This window comes from Bos mutus, chromosome 3 (assembly GCF_027580195.1).
Source record: "Bos mutus isolate GX-2022 chromosome 3, NWIPB_WYAK_1.1, whole genome shotgun sequence".
Lineage (NCBI taxonomy): Eukaryota > Metazoa > Chordata > Mammalia > Artiodactyla > Bovidae > Bos > Bos mutus.
Genome location: NC_091619.1, coordinates 93,646,807 through 93,669,961, shown reverse-complemented (window position 1 = coordinate 93,669,961; position 23,155 = coordinate 93,646,807). Strand labels below are relative to the sequence as shown.

The 23,155-nt window shown below is 37.8% G+C and overlaps 1 protein-coding gene across 1 annotated transcript in view; it reads right to left on the bottom strand.

The window, feature by feature from the left end:
* The window catches only part of FAF1 (Fas associated factor 1), a 498,603-nt gene that overhangs the window by 49,003 nt on the left and 426,445 nt on the right, over nt 1-23,155 (bottom strand). The window contains exons 16-17 of the mRNA XM_070368090.1: nt 15,463-15,543; nt 13,847-13,924 (exon numbers count right to left, since the gene is read on the bottom strand). Coding sequence (XP_070224191.1) covers nt 13,847-13,924; nt 15,463-15,543 — 159 coding nt within the window. The remainder of the gene's footprint in view (nt 1-13,846; nt 13,925-15,462; nt 15,544-23,155) is intronic.

Genomic DNA, 23,155 nt, shown 5'->3' with positions numbered 1-23,155 from the left:
AAAAAACTAGGAGAAAAAAAATCTCAATAAAACAAATGGAAAGTAAGCTGAGAAGAAAATAAAACTAAAAGCATAAAGGAATTACATTAGAAAAAAGAAAAACATAACTAGTAACCAATAAATAGGCTGCTTCTTTGGAGAAAAATCAATAAACTTACAAAGTAATAAAAAGAAACACAAAAATGGTGACCTACAGAAGTGGGATAAACAGCGTAGAAGAAGTGACAGCATTTTCTGAATACACTGTTGAATATTTTTTACTTCTGACTTATATAAATGTATTACCTGTTAAAATATATTTAAAACAACTAATAGCAAAACAAAATCTGCTCAGACTCTAGTATGAGTAAGAAATTACCTTCTGTGTTATTTATATAATCTGGTTGGTTCTTACACTGAAGTATTTTCAAAAAAGCATTAAAATTTTCTGTACTGTATAGAAAATCTAGTCTTTTCTATAATACTGAGGTCATTTTCCTTCTGGAGGCACTGAATTAATATCACCTACTTCATCCTGTGTGCTCAGTCATGTCCAACTCTTTGCAATCCCATGGACTGTAGCCTGCCAGGCTCCTCTGTCCATGGAATTTTCCAGGCAAGAATACTGGAGTGGGTTGCCATTTCCTTCAAAGGGGATTATAAACATGGGATTATATACACAACATATGTAAAGTTCCCAGTGTGGTGTCTGAGACATAACAGGCTTTGGTTAATGGTTGCTTAGGGTTACACTGTCTAAATAGTCCTATACTCTCATATTTTATATGGTGAAATTGATACTCAGAAATGGAGACAAAAATATTGTTTAAAAACCAGAAGAATAGAAAGTTAAATCAGTTACTTTTATCTTTTTTTTTGGATACCACAAGAAGTTTATTTACTATTAGTGTTCTGAGTCAGCAATAAGTTTCAGCAAAATATTTTCAAATATTAAACTATTTTAGTAACACTGTCATATGTTAAAATCCCAATGAAGAGATGAACCCATGTACATCAAAATTAAGGTCCAATTATGTCTATTATGGCTTTCAGTATACTATATTATTGATACCTGTTTAATGTCTGGCTTTCCCACTAGCCTGCAGGCTCTGTAAGGATGTGAGAATATGTTTTTATTGTAACTACAGGGCATAGTACAAAATAGATGCTCACTATATATTTGATAACAGAAGCAATAAACTAACATGTTAACTGAAATACTGCATGTAAAAGTGCTTAGTATGGTGATAAGCATGTAGTAGGTGCTCAGCAAATGCTAAAAGAATCTGAATATCATGGCTTCTATTTCTAGGAACCAAGAACTGAACACCCTGAGTTTCCTTTCTTTGAGGTTGACTTCCTCCAGCATCAACTTTCTACATGTTGTCCATTAAGTTTCTACATGTGTCCTACAAGGGCCAGCTAACCAAGAGTTATTTAAAGGGTAAACTACCTCTATGGATTAGTTATTTTCTAAATATTAAGTTATTTTCTAAACTATTTTTCCTGATTATAAATGTAATATACATTTACTGTAAAAACTAGAGTAAGTGATAAGAAAGCATTACTAATTAATTCTAGATTCACCACCAAGAGAGAGCCACCAGTGGCATTAAGTATATTCATAGTGTTGTGTTGCCATCACCACTATCTGTTTCTAAAACTTTTCATCACTTCAGAATCTCTTCATTAATTTTCATTTAAATACACATTTTAAACTTTAAAAAACAAAATTTGAAACAGTGTTATACACAGCTGATACACGGTATCTTTTGTTAAAAGTTGTATTTTGTCATTGTTTTAAAGTTTTTATTGAAATATAACATACATGAAAAAGTGTACATATATTAAATACACAACTTGATAAATTTTCAGTAAGTGAACATTTCTGTATAACTAGCACCCTGATTAAAGTTCTCAGAATCCTTTTGTCCCCTTCTTGAGAATTACCTTCCTTAAAGTTAATCACTATCCTGACTTTTAACACTGCAGTTTAAAAAACTTTAGTCTACTAAATGTAATGTACGGTTAGAAAACAGGCTTTTGGTATGACAACCAGAGGTTCAAATCCTGGCCAATAGGCATATGACAGTCTTTATGAACTTCAGTTACCCTATTTAACAGGACCAATAATATCTTCCACATAAGGGTGCTTGTGTAAAATGCAGTCACATTTATAAAACACTTAGCAAGTGCTGACACATGGTCAACACTCAAATTAGTCAGATGTGCCCAGCACTGAAGTTCATGCCATAACACTGTGCACACAGATGACAGAGCACAACAACAACTGTTGGTGTTGTTACCATGATCCCTTTGCATCTACTTTAAATCAGAACTTATGTGATATTTCCTGGTTTCTCTTCCTGTTTCTCTTTTAATCCACCTGTCTGCCTGCTTTCTATTTTGACATTTCCCTGCACAGTATAACAACAGATGCTACATTATTATCTGAACTCAACCAATTATACTATAGACAAATAAACAACAGTAGCTCATTACCCCGTTCATTGTGCACACAATGTCTGCTCCTCAATGCACCCAGTCTCCAGGGCTTTTACCCAGAATGAAAACAGACCTCAGATATCTATTCCTCACCAGTGATCCAATGTGGAAAACAATGGAGAGATACTAGGTAAGTCAGCAACCTTGGGATCTGAATACCCAAGTTTTACTGGCAAAAAAAGAACAAAAATACATCAGTAGCTCAGTTTCAAACTGGCTAAAAGCAAAGGCCTTGTGTAAGTAAATACTGTGGCAAAACAAATGACATAAAGGACAGCTACACTTGAATAGCAGTCATAGTAACACTATTGTTAAACTTCGGTTTGCTCAACAAATACAATTTTTCATTTGCATTATTTTAGGTTTGTAACAAAACGAGGAAACCTAGTGTAAGTTGGAAATACAAACTGGTCTTGGGCTTTTTGTTTCACTAAAGTCAAATGAATATTCAAAGCATTCACATCTGAGGGATGAAAAATGAGGACTTTTTGAAGTGAAATTAAGCAGTAAAGACAGATATCCAAAAAAGATTGTCTCTATACAATTATGTTTTTTAAACAGAAAGTGTAAGGTACACCTACACCAACTTTTCATACGAATAATCCAAGACTGGTCTAACTTACACCCACACATACATACATAAATACATGCACACTCTCTTCTAGTCAGTTATGAGTACACACTAAATAACAATTTATAGCTGGCTGAAGCAGAGTGTGAAATAGGCTAAAGCTAACATTAATTAATTCCATGAACTCTTAAAATGAGCACCTATGTGTCACCTCCCATCTAGATGATGGGAAAATAAGAGGGAACAAAACAGATAAAATATTCTGCTTCCATGAGGCCAACATTTTAATAGGGTGGGAGAAAAATAAATATACACACAAGAAAATATACAGTTTGTCACATAATGATGAGTACTGTGGAGAAAAGAGCAGAAAGTATTGGTAAAGGAAGGTACTGCTGCTGCTGCTAAGTCACTTCAGTCATGTCCGACTGTGCGACCCCATAGATGGCAGCCCACCAGGCTCCCCCGTCCCTGGGATTCTCCAGGCAAGAACAATGGAGTGGATTGCCATTTCCTTCTCCAATGCATGAAAGTGAAAAGTGAAAGGGAAGTCGCTCAGTAGTGTCCAACTCTTAGCGACCCCATGGACTGCAGCCTACCAGGCTCCTCCATCCACGGGATTTTCCAGGTGAGAGTATGGGAGTGGGCTGTCATTAAGGGGAACATTAAATACCATAAACCTCGGTACAAATATAAATACAAATACCATAGGCCTCAGTGAGTAGAGGCCTAAAGGAAAGAAGGAGTCATATTTATATCTAAAAGAAGTATTATAGGCAGAAGTCACAATAAATGCAAAGCCAGAATGATCAGGTGGAAAGGGGTAGGAGTTGGAGTCATAGAGGAAGTAAAGGAGAAGAGTGATTAGATCGTTTGTCTTGAGTAGCCCACTTAAATGATTTTTTTCCCATTTAAAAATTTAGGTATAATTTATATATAGTAGCTCAGCTGGTAAAGAATCCACCTGCAATGCAGGAAAACCTGGTTTGATTTCTGGGTCAGGAAGATCCACTGGAGAACGGATAGGCTACCCACTCCAGTATTCTTGGGCTTCCCTTGTGGCTCAACTGTTAAAGAATCCTCCTGCAATGCAGGAGACCTGGGTTCAATTCCTGGGTTGGGAAGATCCCCTAGAGAAGGGAAAGGCTACCCACTCCAGTATTCTGGCCTGGAGAATTCCATGGACTGTATAGGCCATGGGGTTGCAAAGAGTCAGACACAACTGAGCGACTTTCATTTTCCCTTTCCTTGGAAGAAAAGCTATGACAAACCTAGACAGCATATTAAAAAGCAGAGACATTACTTTGCTGACAACAGTCCATCTAGTCAAAGCTATGGTTTTTCCAGTAGTCATGCAATGACGTGAGAGTTGGACCAAAAAGAACACTGAGTGGCAAAGAACTGATGCTTTTGAACTGTGGTATTGGAGAAGAGTCTTGAGAGTCCCTTGGACTGCAAGGAGATCAAACCAATCAAACCACTTTCGCACATACACATATATAGTAAAACTCATCCTTTTAAATGTATAATTCAATGAATTTTGATAAATGCATACATTTGTTTAACCATCATCACCCATCAAGATAAAGAACAATTCTATCGTCTACCTCCCAATTCCCTTATCCCCTGGCAACCTGTTTTCTATCCCTAGTTTTGCCTTTTCCAGAATGTTATATAAATTTAGTTATAAATGTCATATAAATGGCTTCCTTCATTTAATGTAATGCATTTGAGATTTATCTATGTTGTTGAATATATCAGTAGTTCACTTCTACCTATTACTGATTGGTATTCCATTATGTAGCTATATTACAGTTTGATTACTGTTTCTCCAATTGAGGGACACTTGAGTAATTTCCAGTTTGGGGTGATTACAAACAAAGCCAATATAAACATCTGAGTACAGACTTCTGCATAAAAATACATTTCTCTGTTACTTTCATTTCATTGATATAAATACCTAGGTGTGACTGCTGGGTCATATGGTGTGTATATTATAACTTTATAAGAAAGTGCCAAATTATTTTCCAAAGTGGATGTGCTATCATTAATGATTCCCATCATTAATATATGAGCATTTCAGTTGCTCTTCATTTTTGCTACTACTTGGTATTGTCCTTTTTTTTTCTAAATACTATTCTATTGATAATTAGTGTGTATCTATTGTGGTATTAATTTGCATTTCTCTAATGACTAATAATGTTGAGTATCTTCTCACATCTTTATTTGCCCTGATGTATATCTTCCTTGGTGAAGTGTCTGTTCAAATATTTGGCCCATTTTTAAACTAAGGGTTTTTAAAAAAAATTGAGTTTTGAGAGTTCATTATATATTTTGGATATTAGAAAGATGACTTTTCTATCAGTCTGTGGCTTGTCTTTTCAGTTTCTTAACGATGTCTTCTGAACACAAGTTCTTAATTTTGATGAAGTCTAAATATTTGTTATTTTTTGACTTGTGCTTTTGATGTCAGAACTAAGAAATCTTTGCTTCACTCAAAACCATGAAGGTTTTCTCCTATGTTTTCTTTTAGGGCTTTAATAGTTTTAGGTTTTACATTTAGGTTTATGACCCATTTTCAGTTAATTATTGAACATGATGTAAGATATGGATTGGAAGTGTTTTTACTGTTTTGTCTTCAATTTTGTTTTGCATATGGATATTCACTAGTTTGCAGCATCGTTTGTTGAAAAGACCATCCTTTCTCCATTTTATTGTCTTGGCACTTTTTAAAAAATCAACTGACGATCCACACATGTGGATCTATTTCTGGATTCTTTGTTCTGTATCATGTATATATGGGACAATCATTTTGGCAATCCCCACACTGTCTTGATTATACTGTCTTGAAATCTAGTAGTGTAAATCCACTGACCCGTTTCTTTCACAACTGATTTTTGGCTATTCTAGTTCTACTGGCTTTTCATAAAATTTTAGAATCCATTTGTGAATGTCTAGAAAAGAAAAAAAAATCCTGCAAAGATTTTGACTGAAATCACTGTAAAGATTTTAGCTTTTATTTTGAGATATGAAGACAGGTGATGTGAAATGACATGATATGCCAATTGTTTTAAGAAGAATGTATCAAAAGACATATAGGAAAGGCAAAATGGAGGCATGGAGTCAAGCTGCGAGGATACTAAAGTAATCAAGGTAACAGAAATGGTTGCTTAGGTGAGGGTGGTAGCAATGGGGTTAGTGAGGAGCATGTGAGTTCCACGTATATTTTGAAGGTAGAGTCAACAGGATTTGCTCATTAAATAGGGACATGAAAGAGAGAAGTTCCAAGCTTTTTGGCTCAAACAACTGGAAAGATTTTCCACTTATGATAGGGAAGACTGTGAAAGGTAAGATTGGGTGGGGAGAGTAAGATCAGTTGTTCAGTTTAAGATATGTTAAATTTGTGATGCCTATTAGACATCTAAATGGACATGATGGGCTGGCAATTATACATTCATGTCTGGAGTTCAAGGAATGGGAGGAGATGGAAATATAAATTTGGGGGCCAAATGTATAGACAGTACTTAAAATCATAACAATAAATGAGATCATCAAATAAGTGTAATAGATCTTATACAGGTATTGCTGGTCTGACCCAATCCTAGAGCCATTCTCTGCTCCTGGCAACCAATCATCAATCTAGAGGATATAAAAGCTTACTAAAAATACAGCCTCACTGCTGGATAAAGTAAATCAAGGCAAATGAGATCATATTTCATAAACTAATATTCAGATATATGATTTTTGGGCTGCTTCTGGATATGAAGAACAGGCTTCAGGTAGTAGTTCGGATACCATGAAAATGAAATTTCTAGTTTAATGGTTCACAAGGCTAGTAGCAGAATACTTTAAGTGGAACCACCTAAGCAATGCTGCTGCTGCCGCTAAGTCGCTTCAGTCGTGTCCAACTCTGTGCGACCCCAGAGACAGCAGCCCACCAGGCTCCCCTGTCCCTGGGATTCTCCAGGCAAGAACACTGGAGTGGGTTGCCATTTCCTTCTCCAATGCATGAAAGTGAAAAGTGAAAGTGAAATCGCTCAGTCGTGTCCGACTCCTCGCGACCCCATGGACTGAGCCTACCACGCTCCTCCGTCCATGGGATTTTCCAGGCAAGAGTACTGGAGTAGGGTGCCATTGCCTTCTCTGACCTAAGAAATAAGTCTCTATAATTATAGTAAGGTGTATTTATATATTGTCACCTTCCTTACTAAGTTGTTGCAGAGATTCAACAAGTTAATATCTGTAAAGTGCTCAGCACAGAGTTTAGGACACATTAACTGCTCAAGAATTGATGCTTTTGGACTGTGGTGTTGGAGAAGGCTCTTGAGAGTCCCTTGGACTGCAAGGAGATCCAACCAGTCCATCCTAAAGGAGATCAGTCCTGGGTCTTCACTGGAAGGACTGATGTTGAAGCTGAAGCTCCAATACTTTGGCCACCTGATGCGAAGAGCTGACTCATTGGAAAAGACCCTGGTGCTGGGGAAAGATTGAGGGCAGGAGAAGAAGGGGATGACAGAGGATGAGATGGTTGGATGGCATCATCGACTCGATGGACATGGGTCTGGGTGGACTCCAGGAGTTGGTGATGGACAGGGAGGCCTGGCGTGCTGTGGTTCATGGGGTTGCAAAGAGTTGGACACGACTGAGCAATTGAACTGAACTGAACTGCTCAACAGACAGTGACATGCTGATGGCAAAATTGATTATCATTATGGTCCAGTGTAATGGTATTATCTATGTGAAAAGAAGCAACTTACCTAAGATGAAAACACAAACTATAAAAAACAGTTTTAGTTTAATAACCTGTTCATGGTGCCACCTTCATTCTTCCTGTGTAGAATAATAGATAAAAAGAATACTGGATCGGAGTTCTGGTTCTGCCTTTACTAGACAAATGCTAGGTAAGAATTTTAAAATAGGCATTTTAATCCTGCTATGATCTTATTTTCTTCATCTGTAAGATGGTAATGATTGTTATCTCCCATAATCCATTTTGTAGGATGGTTGTGAAGATTAAATTAGAGAATTGAAGAGAAGTGCCAATGTTTTTAATTCCATGTTCTTCTGTTCTCTCATTTAGTGGTCTTTAATATTGCTTAGGATTTTCTACTTGAAGAGGCATAAAGATTGAAAGGAACCAACTCTGGGTAGATAGGCAAAAACATAGTGTTAGAATTTTCTGTTTGAGGAAACCAGCAGCAAAAGGGAATAGCTTTGGGTCCATTCTTTCCTACCCATGATTCCCCAAAACCTGGCCTTTCAGCACTTAGCTCTAGTGATTGAGACTATGTTCCAAATTTGCCCATTTACAGTTCTGAGGAAGTCCTATGCTTTTCTCCCTTTTTTCCAGCCCATACCTTTTGCCATTCGTCCAGTCACCTATCTATTCAATCCATCCAAAATACTCTTCTACTTCATCTTTAACCACCAATGTATTATCAGTCCTCCAAAGCTTCCTTCCTCTGTTAAGTCTTCTCGTTGCCTTCCTAGTCAGAGGTCATCTTCCTCCAAACCTGCTATTCTAATAGTTTTTACAATGTGTATTATGTTTTCCTATAGTTATTTGGTATTCATCTATCCCCCTGTACTAAACAATGAGTTCCTTGAGGGTACAGGCTGTCTCACACTTGCTAGATAGTACCCACAGTACCAGACTCATTGATCTGTACACACAAAAATATTAACAAATATTTGCTGAATATTGACTGATTAAAGTCTTGCGAGTCAACAATCTTAGTTGAAACCTTCTCTACTTACTCCAAACTCAGTGACAAAAAACAATATTCAGGAAAGATTTCTTAAAGGATATGTAGTTCATACATTTCTTTAAAAATAAATTTTTAAAAAATTTTTTGGCTGCGCTAGGCCTTTGTTGCTCACAGGCTTTCTTTAGCTGTGGCACATGGGGGCTAGTTTCTAGTTGCAGTGCACAGGCTTCTTACTGTAGTGGCTTCTCTTGTTGCAGAGCATGGGCTCTAAGTCACGCAGGCTTCAGTAGTTGTGGCTCCTGGGCTCAAGAGCACAGGCTCAACAGTTGTGGCACATGGGCTTAGCTGCTCTGCAGCATGGGGGAATCTTCCCAGATCAGGGATTGAACCCATGTCTCCTGAATAGGCAGGCAGTTTCTTTACCACTGAGCCACCAGGGAAGCCCCATACATTTCTTTAATTATGATAAAATCCATTCTTTAAACTGAACTATCAGAAAAATGTATTGTTTGAGCCTTTGCAGAGATGCTTTCATTAAATTGTGCTCTGGTCTTATGACTTTAAAGTTGAAAGTTGTAAGAAGCTGTTATACATGACTTGCTATTGCTATTACAGCTACTGGATATACTTGAGAACAGTATTCACCATACTGCATACTTTCCTCTCGAACAGGAACCATATGGAACATTGCTCTATGGTCTTTGTGCTTGAAAAATCTAGGCACCTTCTGAGGGACTGTAACATCAGCTTTTATCTGATATTATAGACAGAGTAACACCTGTAAACAATCATATTTTCCTTTAGCCCAAGAGAAGCAAATAACAAATTCTGTGGCAAATGTACAGAACTCAGTCATATGCATTTGGTGTCTCTGCTGGATTATCTATTGTCAACATATTAATCTTATCTTTGGCTTTATCTTCCTTAATTTACCTTGTCTTGATTTCTTCATCTTTTCTTTTGCTTTTAATCCATTTGAATCAAATTGCATGTATTTATGTCAGTTATTTGAAATTCATTTTGGAAAGAGTAAGTAGATATATAAATTAGGAAGACAGCACAAATTTTTCTTGCCATTTCTTTTTTTTTCCCCTTCAGAATAGTCTTACAGACTTTCACCTTATCATGGCCAAGGACCAGATCAAATGCATTCCTAGATTTTACTGATTTTACTTCAGGACTTACCATAGCAAAATAAAGCCAATTCTGAAGGAATTTTCCTGTAACCAAGGTGATCTAACTATTCAGTACTTCATTTTTCTAAAGAATGTTGTAATACTTAGAGATAATGAAAATAATAAGACCATTCTTGTTTCTCTACAATTACATAGCTTAGGTTTTCTGGTTAGAAAGGGATGCAGTGTTACTGTGAAAAGTCAGGTGACTCGGTTTCTAGTCCAGATTATGTGTCCAACCAGTTTAGTGACCATAAGCAAACTGGATAATCTCCCTGGGTCTCAGTTTTTTCAGAGGTTTCAAAATACCAGCTTTTCCCAAAGAGACATTTATTATACACTAGTGTGCTGAAATATGTTAACTGGTGCTCCATGAAAAAATAGGAACTGAGTCTGGATAGCACTGAATTAAATTGAGATAGGTGCTCATGCTCAGTTGTGTCTATGACTCTTTGCCACTCCATGGACTGTAGCCCATCAGGCTCTTCTGTCCACAGGATTTTCCTGGCAAGAATACTGGAGTGGGTTGCTATTTCCTCCTCCAGGGGTTATCTTCCTGATCCAGGGATCGAATCCGTGTTTCCTGAGTCTCCTGCGCTGGAGGCAGATACTTTATCCCTGAGCCACCAGGGAAGTCCAAACTAAGATAAGCAGAAGATAAAGAGTTTCTCAGTGGTGGGATTTATAAAAGCCATTAATGCAGCTCTCTGAGGGAAAGGATAGTTCAGCATTACCTGAAGTTGTTTTTGGGAGTACACCAAAGGACAAGTTCAAGTAATGACTAACTGCAAAGTATGACTTATCCTTTCTCCCCCTGCGTCCTGTCCTTATACATGTTTACAGCTGGTACACACTTCCACTGAAGTATGCTAAAGGATATTTATGGGGTTTTCTATGAGAGGACAAGCTTTACCAACATTGGAAAGAGAGAAAATTTTAGCGAAGGGTAAATAAGGTAAATCATCAGAAGAAAGTACATATGCTACCAAGCTCAAGATCCCTTGGAGATGGGAAAAGCTACCCACTCTAGTATTCTGGCCTAGAGAATTCCATAGTCCATGGGGTTGCAGAGAGTCGGACATGACTGAGTGACTCACTTTCACTTTCTAGGTCTAAAACAGGCAGTTAATTGTGTACACTTGGCATCTGGCAAATATATGTTGAAAATATACTATTAGAGAGAAAGCAAGCACATTTGTGAAACAGCATAAAAGTAAAAGTTCTAATATTTTAAAACTATATTTCTTGGGACTTCCCTTGTAGTCCAGTGGCTAAGACTCCATATTTTCAACGCAGGGGTGTGCTTAGTCACTCAGTTGTGTCTGACACGACTCCACGGACTGTTGCCTGCCAGGCTCCTTTGTCCATGGAATTTTCCAGGCAAGAATACTGGAGTGGGCTGCCATTTCCTACTCCAGGGCATTTTCTGGACCCAGGGTTTGAACCCAGGTCTCCCACCTGGCAGGCAGATTCTTTACCAGTGTGCCACCTGTGAAGCCCTCAATGCAGGGGGCTTGGGTTCAATCCCTGGTAAGGAAACTAGATCCTGCATGCCACAACTAAAGATGCTGGAATTAAGACCCTTTGCAGCCAAATAAATAAATACTTTTTAAAAACACTGTATTTCTTGAAATAGCCTAAAAGTATAGTGACAAATCTCTTATCCAAACTTTTATGAAACTCTACACACATGATTCCTATGGTCATACACAATGAAAAATGGCCTTGTACTGGAATGGAGTAAGCAAAAGAGCATGAGCTTGGTACACAGTCATAAAGACCTAAGTGAGAATCTCAGCTGTTCCCATTTCTATGTGTGACTTCTCAATGAGCTTCAGTTTTCTCACATGTGAAGAGAAATCTCTAACCTTATAGCTTGTTTTAATGGTCAATAAGTAAACACAGGTAAAGCAGCTGGCAGAGTACTTGACACAGAAGATGTTCAACAAAGTTATTTCTACCTTCCATTATTGAGAGTCTTCAGCATGTACAAAGACTAGAGTTTGTCAGGTATAGTATCTTGCACATATGTGATAGGCACTCAATAAGTGTTTGAACATGAATAAACTCTGATTTCCAAACGGTGAAATCTTACGCATTTCTCAAGACCTACCTCAAATATCACCTCTTCTATAGTGTTGTCTGATTTCAAAAGCTGTGAAAGATTTTTACTTTTCCCCTAAACTCATAAGTATTTTGCTTTTATTTCTCTCATGTTATTTAGCACCTTTTCCCTTGATCTGCTGTTAATTGTAGACATGTTGCAACTTCCCTACAACATGTAATCTCTTCTTGCAGGCAGAAAATGTCTTTCTAGCCTTTGTTTCTCTTTCAGTGCTAAGCATAATTCTTATTCAAAAATCATTTGTTGATGCTGGAGAGGATGTAGAGACAAGGGAACCCTCCTACACTGTTGGTGGAAATGTAAATTGGTGTATTCACTATGGAGAACAATATGGAGGTTTCTTTAAAAACTAAAAGGAGAGCTACCACATGATCCAGCAATCCTACCCCTGGGCATATATCCAGAAAAGATTAAAAGCTCTAGTTTGAAAAGATACATACACCTCAGTGTGTTTACACTGAGGTATAAACAGCAGCCCTGTTTACAAAAGCCAAGACATGGAAGCAACCTAAGTGTCCATCAACAGATCAATGGATAAAGAAGATGTGCTACCTATACAGGATGGAATATTACTCAGCCATAAAAAAGAATGAAATATTGCCATATGTGGCAACATGGATGGACCAAGAGATTACCATACTCTTGTGAAGTAAGTCAGACTAAGAAAGACCAATATTATGGTTATCAAAAAGGAAAGAAGGGGAAAGGGATAAAATAGGAGTGTGGGATTAACACACTACTATATAAAAAATAAACAAAAATAATTTATTGTATATCATAGGGAACTATAGTCAAAACCTTGTAATTATCTATAATGGAACAGAATTTGAAAAAAAAAAAAGTGTGTGTGTGTGTGTGTGTGTGTGTATCTGAATCATTTCTCTGTACACCTGAAACTAACACTATGTTGTAAAATCAACTATATATCAATTTTTAAAAATCTGCTGAATAAGTTATGAGGCAGCATCCTCTGACAAAGAATGAAGACTAATGGAGTTTTCCTCAGCCCAAGTTAGGGCCCTCCAGGCTTTTCCATCACTTGCTTCCTCTTTTGATAAATGAATTTGGCCATTAATTTCACGTCTAGCAAAAAGTTCTAAAAGTCCTTTTCTGCGAGCCATCCAAGGAAGTCATTTGATACCACTTCCTTTTTTTTCCCATTGCACTTCAGATAAATCACTAGAATACCTTTTACAAATATTATGTAATTTTATTTTTATAAGACTATGAATTCCTGGAAGGGAGGACCCATAGCCCTGTTCCTAAAGATTTCAGACATGTTCTAAGTAGGCAAAAAATATTTGCAAAATGAGTGAATGAAAAATTCTCTACGTTATCATAGACATGACATGAACTCAAGGGGAAAAAACATCAGCTAAGCTAAATGGATTTCTCATAATTAGGGGCCCAGTGCAAGATGTTGTAGGAGTAATTCTCTTTCTCTGGGTGGGTATAGTGAAGTCTGGGAAAAGGGGAGAAAATACAGTCTTTGTGGGGTGAGACAATATTTAGGAAGGATGGGAATATCTGTCAGGCAGGAAAGGGGAGAGGAATTGAGAAGAATAGAAAACCATGAATCTAGTACAAGGTCAAGCTTTCTAAGAGTTCAAAAACATAACAGATCAGGAATGATTCTTCTTAAAAAAAGGTTAGTTTTCCATACTAAAATGAGTCTGGGAAAAGTGGAAAGAATTAAGTTATAAGACATATTAACATCCTTAGTAGCAAATGCAATGGAAATAGACGTAGCATTTTAATAACTTTTCTAAAAATTATGCCCTACCTCACGTTCTTCTTCTTGTTCTTTTCGAATCTGTTCCAAACGAAACTGTTCTGCCATCTCTCTCTCATGAGCTTCCCTCTGTTGATAAAAAAGAATGGAATTCAACACTCAATAAACACTGGTCTACTTAAAAAAAGAAAAAATCCATTCTCAGCATGGCCCAGAGGTACACTATAGTAATGAAAATGTTTCTCTCTGGAACAAAGATGGAAATTAAAGCAACAACAAAGCATAGGTCTTGGATCATGTTTAGGTTCCTATTAAACTTGTGTTTAGGTGCTCTGGGTATTGCAGTTTCTCTGGTCATCCTTTCTGGTCTTTTCTGCTACCTCAGTTCAGTTCAGTTCAGTCAGTCGGTCATGTCAGACTCTTTGCCACCCCATGGACTGCAGCATGCCGGGCTTCCCTGTCCATCACCAAGTCCTGGAGCTTGCTCAAACTCATGTCCATCAAATTGGTGATGCCATCCAATCATCTCATCCTCTGTCATCCCCTTCTCCTCCTGCCTTCAATCTTCCCCAGCATCAGGGTCTTTTCTAATGAGTCAGTTCTTTGCATCAGGTGGCCAAAGTATTGGAGCTTCAGCATCAGTTCTTCCAATGAATATTTAGCACTGATTTCCTTTAGGATTGACTGGTTTGATCTCCTTGCAATCCAAAGGACTCTCAACAGTCTTCTCCAGCACCACAGTTCAAAAGTATCAGTTCTTCAGCACTCAGCTTTCCTTATGGTCCAACTCTCACATCCAGACATGACTACTGGAAAAACCATAGCTTTGACTAGACGGATCTCTGTTGGCAGAGTAATGTCTCTGGTTTTTAATACGCTGTCTAGGTTTGTCACAGCTTTTCTTCCAAGGAGCACATGTCTTTTCATTTCATGGCTACAGTCACCAACCTCTCCTGTACCCAAATATCAAGCCAGCCTCTGTCATGAACCCCTGCTTTCTGCCCTTCCTGCTAGCATATATTAATTCCTCTCTTATCTCTCTTTCTCTATCTGGTTGGAATAAACAGCCTCTTCTATGAAACCCTTCCAAGTACATTCCCACTTCTTGGCTGTCCATAAAAGCTTTCCACTGGAAATTCTGTTCATTGAACTCTTACAGAACTCAGGGCTTCCCTTATGACATTTACGATCCTTGCCCAAGTGTTCCAGCTATCTGTGCTCTTAACTTAATCTACTCTCCACCACAGTGAGCCTTCTTTCGAGGGTAAGAAACTGTGGCTTATTCATTTTCCTCTTGTGGAAGTGTGTGCTCAAAAGCACTAAATAAGCCAGTGGTTCTCAACCCTGACTGCACATTAAAATCACCTGAAGAGTTTTTAAAACATTGCTAAATTTCACCATAGGCTGATTAAAGAACAAATGAAGTAAATACTAGGCCCATTTGTATCTTCATTTCTCATGATTCTTGAAAAAGCTATATCTTGTCAAAATGGACCATGCTTTAAGAACCAGAGGCAGAATTATATTCTTTCTGTTAACTGAATCCAGCTTTCTCCAAGGCAAAGCCACCTCTCATGGATCAAGATGATTAAAGGACTGGCACTTAAATAATCAAAGACTATTTAGGACTGATGTCTTTATCCCAGAAGTCCCTTGACCAAACCTACCTTTGCTCTGTCAGCCTCAAGTGAAAGGCGATAGGCCTCATCTTGTTCTCTCTTCACATTTTCTCTGGCTTCTCGTTCATCCTTATTAAGAAAGGAAAATATTCAATGCATTTTACCACATTACTGTTTTTTAAAGAAAAAAACAATAATCCCCTTGTCTTATCCCTGTATAAATTTATTATAATTAACAAGGCACTTATAAAGTATACAGCATAAACAAGTAATAAGGTGCACAGCACAGTATACAGTGAAAATAAAAAGTTTGAAGCTGAGTGCCACCACTTACAAATTGTGTGACCTTGGGTAAGTTATTTAGGTTCTCTAGGTCTTAGTTTCCTCAACTATAAAAAAGAAACAACATTTGTCTCATAGGGTTGTTGTGAGAATTCAATACCATATTATATAAACTATTAATATCTAGAAAAGTACTTGACATTTAGTTCATTTTCAGTGATTAGTTCCTTTCTCTTTTTCTCCTGATTTTTCTAAGATAAACTTGGAGACTGTCAGAACTGGGCCTAAGGGTTGGGGGACAGAAAAAGACTAGGAAGTAATCCCCTGGTCAGCACAGAAAGAGGCTGAAGTGTCACCGCTAAAGCTTGGTTGTGCTGTGCTGTGCTTAGTCGCTCAGTCATGTACGACTCTTTGTGATCCCCTGAACTGCAGCCTACCAGGCTTCTCTGTCCATGGAATTCTCCAGGCAAGAATACTGGAGTGGGTTGCCATGTCCTCCTCCAGGGATCTTCCTGACCCAGGGATCGAACCCAGCTCTTCTGCATTGCAGCTGGATTCTTTACCATCTGAGCCATCAGAGAAAGTATTTCCCCATAACATTCACACTCATGAAGTGCACATAATGTAGAAGTTATTTGAGTTGAAGATCTTTTAGAATATTTTTAATGTCAGAACTGATTATGCCATCTGCCTACATTTAAACTGTGATGTTATATGAAATTAAGTTAATTCAACTACCAGAATTTATTTGTTAAATTCTGGAGTATAGCCAATATATCAAGGTGCTGTGCTGTGCTTATTCGCTCAGTCGTGTCCAACTCTTTGTGACCTCATGAACTGCAGTCCACCAGGCTCCCCTGTCCTTAGGGATTCTCCAGGCAAGAATACTGGAGTGGGTTGCCATGCCCTCCTCCAGGGGATCTTCCCAACCCAGGTATCAAACCCAGGTCTCCTGCATTGCAGGTAGATTCTTCACCGACTGAGCCAGCAGGGACATATTTATCAATACGTGTACTTAAATTTAATAAATACCCACATTGGTTGACATTAGAGTAGAGCTTCCTTTTATGGTTATTTTGCAGGATAGGTTGAATCATATAAAGTCATCAATATTTGCTGGCTTTTGACCCATAAAAATGGATATTTAGTACGGTTTAACTTAATTCTTTCTTTTTGTCTCCTTGATTCAATATATGTTTACTCAGGCTGAGTATATGCTCAGCACTGTCTTAGGTGCACCCTGTGATATCTACTCAAGGTTGGCCTTCTCCCTGAAGTCTCATACTCCTTTTGGTTTCAATGATCCCATTAACTCTACAATCTCTGGTATAAATAGTAACATTTCATTGATTCCTAGTCTTTCAAATAAAAAATTATAAAGAATTAGATGCTGCCGTCCTGAAGTTAATTGCTATACTCTCTATGATGAAGTATGCCAGGGAAATTTAATGTTACAATAAAATATCAGGAACAATGTTTAACCTGAGAGTCACTTAGATTGCAAAGTAATCAGGATAATTTACAAGCCATGTAATATTATTACACATGAATAAAACTAGGTTGTAAAAACTTCTACTTGGAGACTTAGTACTTAGCTATTAGTATTTTCATTTTAAAGAAATAGAAGCATATTCCTTTAAAAATATCTTCATTGATTCCAACGGGTATTTCCCACTTTGGTCTACATACTACAGTTTTACTATGACCAGGTAAAACCAGACTGATGAGACATATTTTGTATATTTCTGTTTATATTTACATTTGCCTAACTCATTACTTTGTAAGCACCTCCCTCCCCCAATATACAAGCTTGTACAGAGTGGACACTTAATAGCTCTTTTGGCCATGGCTGATCTATATTTGACGTATAATATCTTATTTTTTCACCGAGAGAGGTAATGAGAAGATTAGTAGACCTGTGTTCAAGTTCCAGCCATGCTATTAGCAAGCTGTGTATTCTTGGGTAAACAGTGTCTCCCTTTTCAGTCATTTATTAAGTTGAAGAATCGAATTTTTAAGGATTCTGTGCCTTTCTAAACAAGTCTATCTTTCCAAATTTAGATATCCCTAATATTATCAACAACCTATGGGAGTTCTCTTTTAATATTTCAAATAGGGAAATATTTAAGATGCTTAAAATTTTAACTGTAACATACTTTTGATCCCATCCGCAAATTAGTTTAGATTTCTCTTGTAACATCCTGTACTTTCCCTTTAAAAACATTTATAACAATTGTATTGTCATGTGATTGTTTATTTAATGTGAGAGTCCCCCATGACAACTGTAAGCACCATAAAGGCAGGGACCTTGTCCATATTACATACCGTTATATTACAAGTGTTTTGCACAATGCCTAACTTTTGGGAGGCATTTAACAAGCATCTGTTGAATAAATGAACTGCCTTTCCAGGCATAAAACATTTATTGTCTACTGTAAAAATTAGGGAGGAAAATGATACAGCTCATTCACAAAGCAGCTCCATCTGAGTCAATAAAATTGACTAGCTGGGCAGAAATGACCTGTTACGACACTATGTACACATCACAAAGGGATCTTCTAAAAGCTCTATGAGCACAAATACAGTCTAGGATAGAAGTATTCTAGTTGAACAGCTCTGTTTTAAAACAGACTGTTGCAGATATGAAAGGTCATTAAATACAGGGATCCATGGCATAAAATGTGGCACCTGTTGTGACAGGACTTCCTAAGCCAGCTAACTTTCTTCCTTCCCTCTCCCCTCTTCTCCTTTCTATTTCTCTGCCCTTCTTTCTTTCTTACAAATATTTTTTAAGCACCAATTTTACTTTAGGCATCACACTAGCAGTGTGAAGCAGGAATACAGAATACAGAAGCAGGACACAGTTTAATAGAGGAAGACATAGATAATTATACATGGATCACCTTTATCATTATTTTGGGTATCTACTGATTTACTGTGACAAGTTCAGTGTTCAAGTTTTGCATTATTTTCCTTTTGTTTCTTAAAAAACGTCACTCTTACCACCTGGAAAACATCTTGTTCCATTGGCTGTATCCCTCAAAATTCCAACAGCTTTTCATATATTTTTAGAAATATAAGAGACCAGTATACAGATAAAAGAAACTGAAATCACATAAGGATAAATAATTTACACATGACCATTAAGTTAGTGGCAGAACTCAGATTCGAATCCAAATCAGCAATATTCTCCTCTCCTCTCCCTTGGTAATTCAATGTTCCTTTCCTTACTCACGATGTCCCTGAGTATCAGACAGGGAGACAGAAGGACCAGCTCAGGCATGTGGCCCAGGGTCAATTTTCCTAAATTCTATCATGGTCATAGATCCTTGCATGTTTGGTAGTTGCTTGTGATTGACTATCATCCATTTTTTCCCCCTGTCTTGTAGATTTTATACTTGCCTCTCCAACTGTCCTACTCACAGTCATTCCAAATTTGGGGCTATAGAGAATGTTGCTTAGCCTTTCCCCCCATTATCCTATGTTGCTGCTGTTGTGCAGTTGCTAAGCTGTGTCTGACTCATTACGATCCCTTGGACTATAGCCTGCCAGGCTCCTCTCTACATGGGGTTTTTTCAGGCAAGAATACTGGAGTGGGTTGCCATTTTCTTCTCCAGAGAATCTTCCCAGATCAGAGATTGAACCCGCATCTTTTGCATTGGCAAGGAGATTCTTTACCACTGAATCACCTGGGAAGCCCATATTATGATCAAACTTTTAGGACAATTCCAGGTACTGTGGTTAACAGTTCATGTATAAGTTTGTTTACATAACCTGTGCCTCTTGGAACTTCTGTGTCCTACAAATACTGTCCTTGCAGAGGTGCCCCTTGCTAAATCTCAGGGGATGCATCAGACAAAGTGATTAGAAATACACTGCTGCTTAGGTGGAGGTAGAACAGCTGGATGATCTGGTTTAGGAACAGGTTTCAGGTGCTGCCTGATCTATGGCTTGGACTACTTAGTATAAAAATACTTCCTGTTATAGGAAAATGAGAAGCTGGATTGCTCAGAACTAAGCAGTAACCTCTACTGGAGCCTTTCACCTGTAGCATACTTGTCACTGCTCTCATGCTGCTTTGTGCCACACTCATCTGTGTATCTGTCTCACTACTTCCTGCTGCTGCTAAGTCGCTTCAGTCGTGTCCAACTCTGTGTGACCCCATAGACGGCAGCCCACCAGGCTCCCCCGTCCCTGGGATTCTCCAGGCAGGAACACTGGAGTGGGTTGCCATTTCCTTCTCCGATGCATGAAAGTGAAAAGTGAAAGTGAAGTTGCTCATTCGTGTCCGACTCTTCATGACCCCCTGGACTACAGCCCACCAGGCTTGTCCGTCCATAGGACTTTCAAGGCAAGAGTACTGGAGTGGGTTGCCATTGCCTTCTCTGCACTACTCCCTACTTGAGCTGTAAACTCCCTAAGGGAAAGGACTCTATATATTCTATAGCATCTAGGCTACTATCTTATACATAGCAAGCATTCGATACACATTTGGTAGATGAATGAGTGGAATTATCAGTGCTCACCAGTTTTACATCTGAAGTTCTTGAACTTCTAAGTATTCTTTAGACTAGTGATTTTTTTTACATAAGCATATTTTTTCTGAGTAGTATAATTACTTGCAAAGAAGTGCTAGAATTCAAATTCAAACCCAGTCTTTTCCTTCTGAAAGCCTAGACCTTTTTTCCACTGTGGCTCTCTGGGTTGCTCAGTAGAGTTTTATATCTCTGAAACAGTGACCACTGAATTAGATGTCTCTACAACTCATCAAAAATAATGTCCATTAGACAGTAAAGTGTCTGCTTACAATGTGGGAGAGCTGGGTTCGATCTCTGGGTCGGGAAGATCCCCTGGAGAAGGGAATGGCAATCCACTCCAGTATTCACGCCTGGAAAATCCCATGGACCAAGGAGCCTGGTGGGCTACAGTCCATGGGGTCGCAAAGAGTTGGATACGACTGAGTGACTCCACTTCACTTCACTTCAAAAACAATGAACACATTTTATGAGCTATCAAATGATTCTTAAATGAGGAAATGAACCAGACATGGAATTTAAGTGCAACTTGTTACTCCTCCTTGTTTAAAGTTAGTAATCATCAATTAATTCTCAAGAACGAATGCAAAATTTCATATTCTCAAATTGAAGCAAGCTATAGTGATTAGGCTGGTTTCAAATAATAACCAACTGTATACACTAATACCCACATACATATATACATATGGTATTTATTTGTTCCTCTGAATGCCCAGGTCAAAATGTACCTTAGTAAGTAGGTCTTTGATAATAAGGAAATGATCCTGGTCTGTCCCTGAGGCGATATAGACCAAGATAGTGTGAAATTCTTTCAATATAAATACTTAGAAATAGTAGATAAAATATAGCAAAAATGTTAAAAAGTATTGCTTAGCATGTGAGAAAGAAAGGACAAAGGAGAATTCCTAAGTACCAGAAACAAAGAGGAAATTAAATATCAGCACTGTAAAGAGTGAGGTAATATGGAACCTGACAGGTAGATTATCCATCTTGGTAACCTAGAGGCCCAGTTGGAACCAGAAGATTTTATTTTGCACCAAAGCAAGGTAGCAAGTTGGAAAAGTTATCTATGGGATAACTTTTGGTAATCTAACAAAAGTGTAACTGGAGGGTGGAAATAGGTGCAGGGAATAGGGTAAGAAAAACTATTTTAAGAAATAATGGCCAAAATTTTTTTGAATTTGATAACTATAAAGCCACAGATCCAAGAATATAAATGAACATGAGACAAAATAAAAATGAAGAAAGCTACACCAAGGCACATCATAACCAAACTGCATAAAACTAATATTAAAACAAAAATTCTTAAAATCTATCAGAGAAAAGACATAATATATAGAGAGAAAAAATAAAGATGAGATCAGACTTTTCATCTAAAACAGTGCAAATGAGAAGACAGTGAAGAAACATCTTTAAAGCACTGAGAGAAAGCAACAACAAAACTTGTTAACTTAGAATTCTATACCCGGTAAAAATATCTTAAAAATTGAAGGTGAAATGAAGACTTTTTCAAATATATACAGAAGCTGAATTAACTACTATCATATGTACTACAATAAAAGTTAAAGGAAGTCCTTTAAGGAGAAGGAAAATAAGTCTAGTCAGAAATCTGGATCTACCCAAAGGAATGAGGAGAATTGAAAATGGGCATTTCATGTGTAACTTAATAGACACTGTCCCTTTACTATTTAAATCTCTATAAGGAACAACTGAGTGTATCTCAACAGCATTTGTTACAGAAATAAAAAATCCATTCTAAATTCACATGAAAACTCAGAGACTCTAAATAGTTAAAAAAAAAAAAAAAAAGGAAAGAAAGAAAGAAAAGAAAAAGGAGAACAATTTTGACAACTCACACTTTCAAAACTTACTACAAAGTTAAAGTAACCAAAACCATCTGGTCTAAATCAATGCAATAGAACAGAGAGCCCAGGAATAAACTCTCATATAGGAATGCCAAGACCATTCAATGGAGACAGGTGAGTTTTCTCAACAAATGGTTTGGGGAAGCTGGATTTCCATATGGGAAAGAATGAGATTGAATTACCACTTTACACCACATATAAAAACAGCAACTAAAAATGAATAAAAGATCTAAAATTAAGAAGTCAAAATTATAAAACTCTTAGAAAATAAAGGTAAAAATTTTAATTGCTTTGGATTAGGCAATGATTCCTTTAGTATGACACAAAGCTCAGGCATTAAAAAGTAAAAATAGATATGTCAGTTCAGTTCAGTTCAGTCGTTCAGTCGTTTCCGACTCTGTGACCCCATGAATTGCAGCACGCCAGGCCTCCTTGTCCATCACCAACTCCCGGAGTTTACCCAAACTCATGTCCATCGAGTTGGTGATGCCATCCAGCCATCTCATCCTCTGTCGTCCCCTTCTCCTCTTGCCCCCAATCCCTCCCAGCATCAGGGTCTTTTCCAATGAGTCAACCCTTCACATGAGGTGGCCAAAGTAATGGAGTTTCAGCTTCAGCATCAGTCCTTCTAATGAACACCCAGGACCGATCTCCTTTAGGATGGACTGGTTGGATCTCCTTGCAGTCCAAGGGACTCTCAAAAGTCTTCTCCAACACCACAGTTCAAAAGCATCAATTCTTCGGTGTTCTTCACAGTCCAACTCTCACATCCATACATGACCACTGGAAAAACCATAGCCTTGACTAGACGGACCTTTGTTGGCAAAGTAATGTCTCTGCTTTTCAATATGCTATCTAGATTGGTCAAAACTTTCCTTCCAAGGAGTAAGCATCTTTTAATTTCATGGCTGCAGTCATCACCTCCATTTTTTTGGAGCCCAAAAAAATAAAGTCTGACACTGTTTCCCCATCTACATGCCATGAAGTGATGGGACCAGATGCCATGATCTTTGTTTTCTGAATGCTGAGCTTTAAGCCAACTTTTTCACTCTCCTCTTT